Genomic DNA, 9,343 nt, shown 5'->3' with positions numbered 1-9,343 from the left:
AATCATTAAAAAAAATACAGTGACTAACAATATAGCTTATCTGTACATGAACTATATGCTGACTATACATTATGATACACTCAAAAAGTTGAATATAACTTAACTATACATGAAATATATACTAAGTATACATGAAGTATATACCGACTATTCAATCTCGATCAACTCAAAATCTCCTCTAAACAGTCCCAAATTTTAGATATGAAATCTTCTCATATTTTGAGTCTTTTGATATATAATTCGCTCAAAACGATTAATATTTATAATACGTCGAATATTGAAAAAAATAAAATTAAAGAGAAGACGAAGAAGGATGCTGCAGCAGCAGCAGAGGGAGCAGGATGAGCAGAATTAAATAGACGATGACGAAGGTTGAAGAAAAATTTGGCCCTATTTTTGGTAAATAAGATTACCGAATGGCCTTTAAATGTAATTATTCCTATATATTATTTCAAAAAAAAAAATTATTTTGACTTATCATTGTTAATATATCAAAAGAAAAAAAAAGATAATTAATTTTTTCATTTTTTATCTTTAAAATACAACTAACTTAGTCACAAAATAAACATAAAAGAATATGATTGATTAATAAATGATATATCTTATAATAAATTTTTACTCTTTACTAATTAAATAACCAACCTAAATAAAAAATAGAAAAGTCAAATATAACTTTGTATTATAAAAAAAGTTTAAATATATCCTTTGTTATATTTTAAGTACCCATTTCATTATACTTTCGTTTCTAAATAAAATCCTCTCACTATACTTTTAACACATAATAACATATAATTCATCAATGATGTACATGATAAGTTTAGAATCAAATGACAGACTTCAAATTTAAAACTATATCACATAAATAATGGAAGCAATAAAGTAACTTGATATGTTAAGCTACTACTATATATATCCCTATAAAATGTTTGTCCAATGGAGATAACATGGAGGCTCTTTACTCCAACATCCATTATTGGCTTGTTGATCATCCAAAAATCAGTCAATTTGAATGGAAACAAGGTCATACATTCAATTCCTCCAAATCTTTTCTTATAATTTCAGTGTCTGTTTACTTATATCTGACTCACTTGTTGCTCCGTTTCCCTACATTTATCCCTACCCTCACTACCACCACCATTCGCAACATTACCGCGATCCACAGCCTCATTCTCTGTCTCCTCTCTCTACTCATGGTTATTGCCTCCATCCTTTCTGTCCTACACCAAATGCCACCTCATGATTGGAAGTGGATCATATGTTTCCCCGGTGCAAATCATACTCTTCCACGTGGACCTGTGTTCTTTTGGATTTATATATGTTACCTTTCAAATATTCTTGAATTTATCGATACACTTTTAATCGTCCTTAGTAGTTCTAGATCACGAAGGCTATCGTTCCTCCATGTCTATCACCATACAGTTGTGCCTGTTCTTGGTTATATTGGGCTTCAATTTGCGCAGTCCATGTCGAGTGTTGCTGTTATTATTAATGCTTCGATTCATGTTATAATGTATGCTTATTATTTCCTATCTGCTATAGGAAAAAGACCACGGTGGAAAAAAGTCGTCACAAATTGTCAAATAGTACAATTTATGACTGGGTTTCTACTATCAGCTATGATGTTGTATTATCACTTTACAACTGAGTTTGGATGCACTGGAGTTAGGGTATGGTGTATTTGTTGGGTTTTAGCAAGGTGTGAATGGGAAAAAAGAAGAGAAAATGAAAAAGTGGGGGAACCAATTTCGGAGAGAAAATGAAAAGTCATTGCAAAGTGCAAATAAAAAGTCATTTCTCCCATATTGGTAGAAGAAAGGAAATTGTTGTCCTTATATTAGGAAACACTTCCTTTAGTTCTTAAAGGGTTAAGAAGAAGGTGCCCCTCGCACCTTCGTCGTCGCTCGCTCGGATTTGAATTTGGATTTGGCAAATGATTGATTGATAATATTTTCTCTTATAAATTAATTCAGAATGTTAGTTAAGAGGTCTTTTTCATTTTTCAAACACTGAAATTTTTTCCTCTCTGCATACATTTTCTTACATAAATAAAATTGTCCATCAACTGAGTCTGTGTGTGATCTCGTTGATGTTCTTGCGTTCGCTGAAACTAGTGAAGTTTGAGGTACCGCTACTTCTCTAATAGGTTAATCTGTTTTATCTTGGGAGGAATTAATCTGCAACCTCGGGTACAGTGAGAGGATTAAATTTCTTAAGGAAACACAGTGGTTTCTGTGGACTCAGATTACTTACATTCTGTCTATTTCATCTTTTTTCTGTTTCTGTATTTTTGACTAACCTGAAGACATGACATAACAATCTTAAGAAATTTAATTAGTTTCTGTATTTGAGGTTTCTGGAGATTAAAACCTTTATAATTTTCTACTATGTTTGAATTTTTAAAATTCATTCGATTAACGATTAAAAGAACATAAAAACTTTATCATTAAATCAGAAACAGGCTGTGTAAGAATTTATTCTTTACTGTTAGTATTTCACATACTAAAATTGTCTGCCATTTGTGACAGAAAAATGACTAATTCAAGTCAAGTAAATTCTGGAACAGTGAGTGCTGCAATAACATCGGTTGCACACAATCGTTCAACTGCTGCCCTAGCACCAGCTGAGAAACCTGCAAAGTTTTTTGGAGTTGACTTCAAGAGATGGCAACAGAAGATGTTCTTCTATCTGACTACGTTGAGTCTGCAGAGGTTCATTAATGAGAACATTTATGTTATGTAAGATGAAACTCTGGCCGAAGAACGATTCTTGGTAACAGAAGCATGGACACATTCAGATTTTTTGTGTAGAAACTATATTCTGAGTGGCCTGCAAGATGATATGTACAATGTGTACAATAATGTCAAGACCTCAAAAGAACTCTGGGATGCATTAGAAAAGAAGTACAAAACAGAGGATGCCGAAATGAAGAAGTTCATTGTGGCAAAGTTTCTGGACTATAAGATGATAGACAGTAAGACTGTCGTCACCTAAGTTCAAGAACTGTAGGTCATAATCCATGATCTCTTTGCTGAAGGTATAAATTTATTTAATGCCTATGTTGGAAATATTAAGTCTATTCTTAATACTCACATAATCTTTAATATAGGATTGTTGTGAATGATGTTTTTCAAGTGGCTGCCATTATTGAGAAGTTACCCCCATTGTGGAATGACTTCAAAAACTACTTGAAACATAAGCGCAAGGAGATGACTGTTGAAGATCTCATGGTAAGGCTAAGAATCGAAGAGGATAACAAGGCCGCAGAAAAGAGGTCACGTGGCAATTCAGCAATATCTGGAGTAAATATTGTTGAAGAAGATCCCACAAAATCAAAGAAAAGAAAGAAAACATCTAGTCCAAAGAGCAATCCTCCTAAGAAGAAATTCAATGGAAGCTGCTTCAATTGTGGCAAACGTGGTCATAGGGCTACTGAATGTCGGGGTCCCAAGAAGGACAAGAAGAAGGATCAAGCAAATTTGGTTGAATCCAAAAGAGAGATGGATAATCTCTGTGCAATGCTTTCAGAATGCAACTTGGTTTGAAATTCAAGAGAATGGTAGATAGATTCTGGTGCCTCATGCCATATTTGTGCCAACAAAAAATTATTTTCATCATATACTCCATCACATACATATGAGAAGTTGTTTATGGCAAACTCTATTGTTGCAAAGGTGGAAGGAACTGGCAAGGTCCTCTTAAAGATGACATCGGGCAAAGTGGTGACTTTGAACAGGGTCTTGTATGTTTTGGAATTGGAAAAAAATAGTTTCTATACCAGTTCTGACTAAGAACATAATCAAATGTGTATTTGTTTCTAATAAAGTTGTAGTGAGTAAGAATGAAATGTATGTAGGAAAATGTTACCTTACTGAGGGCCTCTTTAAATTCAATGTAATTGCAGTTGATATGAATAAAGATTTTGCTTCTTCTTACTTGCTTGAGTCTAAATGTTTATGGCATGAACGTTTGGGACACGTTAATAACAAAACCTTGCGAAAACTAATTAACTTAAATGTTTTGCCTAAATTTGAGTGCAATAAATCAAAATGTCAAGTTTGCATTGAATCTAACTATGCTAAGCATCTTTATAAATCTGTTGAAAGGAATTCATATCCCTTAGAACTGATTCACACTGACATTTGTGACATGAAGGCAACACCATCACGTGGTGAAAAAAAGTATTTCATAATTTTTATTGACGATTGCACTAGATATTGTTATGTCTATTTGCTAAATGGTAAGGATGAAGCAATAGATGCATTTAGGCAATATAAAACTGAAGTTGAAAATCAGTTGGATAGAAAGATCAAAATGATCAGAAGTGATAGAGGTGGAGAATATGAATCTCCAGTTGCAGAAATATGTTTGGAAAATGGAATAATCTATCAAACTACTCTCTTTACTCTCCTCAATCTAATGGAATTGCGGAAAGGAAAAACTGAACTTTAAAGGAAATGATGAATGCCTTACTTATAAGTTCACGTTTACCACAAAACTTGTGGAGGGAAGCTATCCTTACAGCAAATCGAATACTCAATAGAGTGCCTCACATGAAGACACTATTCCATATGAGAAATGGAAAGGTAGAAAACCCTATTTGATATATTTCAAAGTGTGGGGGTGTCTAGCCAAAGTCCAGGTTCCTATACCTAAGAGGGTGAAAATAGGGCCTAAGACTGTGGATTGTGTATTCATTGGATATGCCACAAATAATAAGGCATGTCGATTTTTGGTTCATAAGTCCAAACATTCTGATATTCATGATAATACGGTAATGGAATCAGATAATGCTGAATTTTTTGAACATATCTATCCGTATAAAACTAGACTTCAGTCATCTAATGGGGGGTCTAAACAACCTCGAGAAGAACCAAAAGAGAATGAAACCAATGAAGAGAGTCCAAGGCGCAGTAAACGTCAAAGGACAACTACTTCATTTGGATCTGATTTTGTAACATTCCTTCTTGAAAGTGAGCCTCAAACATTCAAGGAAGCGATGTTGTCTAGCTACTCAACCTTTTGGAAGGAGGCTTTCAATAGTGAGATTGAATCAATCCTAAGCAATCATACGTGGGAGTTGGTTGATCTTCCTCCAGGGAATAAACCCTTGGGTTCAAAATGGATCTTCAAAAGGAAGATGAAAGATGATGGAACTATTGACAAATATAAAGCAAGACTTGTTGCCAAAGACTTTAGATAGAAAGAAGGTCTTGATTATTTTGACACATACTCGCCAGTGACTAGGATTACATCAATTCAGATGTTAATTTCCCTAGCTGCAATATACAGTCTTGAAATTCATCAAATGGATGTGAAAATCGCCTTCTTAAATGGAGAGCTGGAGGAAGAGATTTACATGGAACAACCTGAGCGTTTCATAGTTCCCGATAAAGAAAAGAAAGTATATAAACTTGTTAAGTCACTTTATGGACTAAAACAAGCACCAAAATAATGACATGCAAATTTGATCAAACCATGTTGTCAAATGGATTTAAGATCAATGAATGTGATTACATTAAAGACATTGCGAATCAGGAAGTCATTGTATGCCTATATGTGGATGACATGCTGATAATGAGCAAGTACATTGCCAATGTAAAAGCTACTAAGCATATGCTCGTTAGTAAGTTTGATATGAAAGATCTAGGAGTTGCCGATTTGATATTGGGAATTAAGATTCACAAAACTCCTAATGGTCTAGCATTGTCTCAATCTCATTATATTCAAAAGGTACTTGAAAAGTTCAAGTATTTGAATTTCAAAAAGGCAAAGACCCCAATTGATATGAACCTTAATCTTGCTAAGAATAAAGGTGAAAGTCAGTCTCAATTGGATTATGCCAGAGTATTGGAAAGTTTGATGTATGTCATAAATTGTACACGACCAGACATCGCCTGCGCTATAAGTAAACTGAGTCGATACACAAGTAATCTCAATCAAAATCATTGGATGGCAATGAAGAGAGTGTTGGGGTACTTAGATGACACTCAAAACTATGCATTGCATTACAACAAATATCCAGCAGTTCTTGAATGATATAGTGATGCAAATTGGATTACTGGGCCAACTGAAACGAAATCCACAAGTGGATATGTTTTCACTATTGGTGGAGGAGCAATATTTTGGAAATCATCCAAACAAACTTGTATAGCTCTCTCTACAATGGAGTCTGAATTCATTGCCTTAGATAAGGCAGGTGAAGAAGTTGAATGGCTCCGAAATTTCTTAGAAGATATTCCGTTTTGGCCCAAACCAATGACCCTTATATGCATACACAACGATAGTCAAGCTGCAATAAGAAGGGTTGGAAGCGTTACGTATAACGGGAAGTCTCGTCACATAAGACAAAGACATAACTCTGTTAGAAAACTACTCTCTAGTGGAATTATCACAATTGACTATGTAAAGTCAAATGATAATGTGTCGGATCCACTAACAAACGACTTAACTAGAGAAGGAGTTGAGAGATTATCGATGGGAATGGGAATATGGCCGAGAACAAGTCATCGTGGCGGTAACTCTACCTAGAAAACTGGAGATCCCAAGATCTAGGTTCAAGGAGATAAAACAAAGTCATAGATGACGGTTCAATATTGTCAAAAATTATTTTATGGTCCATTCTCATGATGAGACAATGTTCAGTAACCAGGATAAAGGCATAAGGACTTTTTAATGGTTTCTAAGTTTGATACAGGGTATATCAAATAGTGTATCTATGGGATAACACATTTAGAAACCACCTATGTAAGTGTGAAGTGTAAGCCGCTTCAAGGAGAATCCGGTAAGGCCAGTTCTCTAAGCACTTATTAACCGAGATGTGTTCATGGCTGAAACAAACAAAACAATGAGAACCAAAAAATAGTTCAAGGGTTGATTGTGTGACTTATGTCGTCTAGGTATACACCAAAGCTCGGCGGTTCAAAAGATATCAAATCTACCGATTGACCGAGTATATCCGATATATGTTCACTATGGAAAGTTTAAAAAGGAGACACACAAGTTTTTCATGCATATGTTTTAACAATAGTCATTCCCCATTCATGTGGGGATTGTTGGGTTTTAGCAAGGTGTGAATGAGAAATAAGAAGAGAAAATAGAAAAGTGGAGGAACCAATTTTGGAGGGAAAATGAAAAGTCATTGTAAAATGCAAATGAAAAGTCATTTCTCCCATATTGGTAGAAGAAAGGAAATTGTTGTCCTTATATTAGGAAACACTTCCTTTAGTTCTTAAAGGGTTAAGAAGAAGGTGCTCCCTCGCGTCGTCGTCGTCGCTCTCTTGGCCTCGACTTCGGGGATTTGGTAAATGATGTGATTGATTGATAATATTTTTGGACAAAATTTATTTAATCAATCTTGTTAATCGATTTCCTTTCTCTTATAAATTAATTCAGAATGTTAGTTAAATAACAAAATTAATTTGGCGCAATGTAATTTATTCGAAATTCGCGTGTAACGGTAAAAACGTTTTGAAGAGACTTGTTCCTTTCGAAAAATCGTTACTTTTCCCAAAAGACACAACATTCTGGAAAAAATGGGTCTGAACAGATTTGTCTGAATAGACGCATTCCTTTCTACAAAAGGCTATAAATAAGAGGTCCTTTTCGTTTTTCAAACACTGAAAAATTTTCCTCTCTGCATATATTTTCTTACATAAATAAAATTGTCGATCGATTGAGTTTGTATGTGCTCTCGTTGTTGTTCTTGCGTTCGCTGAAATTAGTGAAGTTTGAGGTACCGCTACTTCTCTAATAGGTTAATCCGTTTTATCTTGGGAGGAATTAATCTGCAACCTCAGGTACAATGAGGCGATTAAATTTCTTAAGGAAACACAGTGGTTTCTGTAGACTCGTATTACTTACATTCTGCTATTTCATTTTTTTTCTGTTTCTATATTTTTGACTAACCTGAATACAGGACATAACAGTATTGGTATTGCTTTTAATGCCTCACCTTTAGTGCTCTTTCTTGATTTTCATTCCAAGAATTATGCCAAGATCATCAACAAAGACCAAGAAGTGGACAAACATACATAATTTATGTATCCATTCATGTTTAGATGTACTACTCTCCTACTTTGTACTTTCATATTTTGCTCTGTTTCAATTTACGTAATCTTGATTGACTTGACATACAATTAATATTAAGGCAGAGAACATGGCCGACTCAACAAGATCGGGGGCCTAAAGTCAAACCTTAAAGAAGGGCCCTAATATTTTTTTTGGGAAAATTGTATGAAATAACAAACTATTAATTCAAATTAAACGCTATAGCCATAATTTATTTTAATTGTAATTCACAGCAAACATTTCATTTTTTTGCCATAAGATTCGATATACAATTAGCCATTTTCGGTATATAATTAGGCATTTTATACATTTCGGTATAAAATGTATAAAATGCGTTTGTGTTTATATAAAGCAAGAGAAAAGTGTATATACAAATACAAATACAAATACATATATTTTCGTCCTATACACTTATAATTATACAAATACAGATCTTATTTTACAAATTACAATGTATACATGAATTTATACAAAACTGAACAATTTGAATAAAGTTGGATGTTTCTAGCAAATTATACAAATCAAAAGCTCCATTGCGAACATAAAATTTGCTGCGAACTATAGCTATAGCATACAAATATGATTTTTATGTTTGCTATATGTGAAAGTTGCTCTATTTTTTTTAATTCTTTTTTTTTCAAAAAAAATAATCATGTATATATTTATCTAAAATCTATTTTTCTAGCATTTTTAGATGTGAAGTCATTTATTACTGTTTTCTAATCGATTTGTTTTAGTAATTCCTTTTCAATTAATAATATAGCTAATGCATTCAATCTCACATTGTTGATCTTAGATTAGATTTTATCAATTTTAGTTTCGAAAAACTTCTTTCAACCGAGGCCACAGTTGTAGGAATTGTTAACATTATTCTATAAGCAAAATATGCATTAGGAAAATAATCAAGTCTTTTTATTTGATTAAGTATTTCCATTAAACCATTATCTTCTACTTGTATTATTTCTCTTAATAATAACTAAAACGAGAATATATATACTTACTAACTAAGAATATCAACAGTAACAAAAGTTCAAGAAAAATTATAAAATAAAGTTAGAATAATAAAACCTGGCTCACGAATTTGATAAGTTGATATAACAATATTGAAATAGTGTTGCGTTCCTTCAATATAATGATTGCTTATTGCACATCTTAAGATTTTGAAGAAGACACTCAAAAGAAAATTTTGTTCCTTTTTAACTTGTAAGCAACAGTAAATCATTTTTTTAAGGAGAGAGTTCAATATTGAGAATAAAAATAATAAAATAGAGAATAA

General features: G+C 33.2%; 1 protein-coding gene across 1 annotated transcript; it reads left to right on the top strand.

The window, feature by feature from the left end:
- The first annotated feature begins 944 nt into the window (after positions 1 to 944).
- Positions 945 to 7,917, top strand: LOC125823283 (uncharacterized). The gene is made up of 2 exons (XM_049502672.1): positions 945 to 1,680; positions 7,916 to 7,917. Coding segments are annotated over exons 1-2 (738 nt in total).
- Positions 7,918 to 9,343: the final 1,426 nt, after the last annotated feature.

The sequence above is a fragment of the Solanum verrucosum genome, unplaced genomic scaffold, assembly GCF_900185275.1.
Source record: "Solanum verrucosum unplaced genomic scaffold, falcon-dt-bn FXZP01000214.1, whole genome shotgun sequence".
Lineage (NCBI taxonomy): Eukaryota > Viridiplantae > Streptophyta > Magnoliopsida > Solanales > Solanaceae > Solanum > Solanum verrucosum.
This window is presented reverse-complemented; position numbering and strand designations above follow the sequence as displayed.

Excerpts from the sequence above, each read along its gene's own strand:
- LOC125823283 (XM_049502672.1), top strand. The coding sequence starts at position 945 with ATGGAGGCTCTTTACTCCAACATCCATTATTGGCTTGTTGATCATCCA.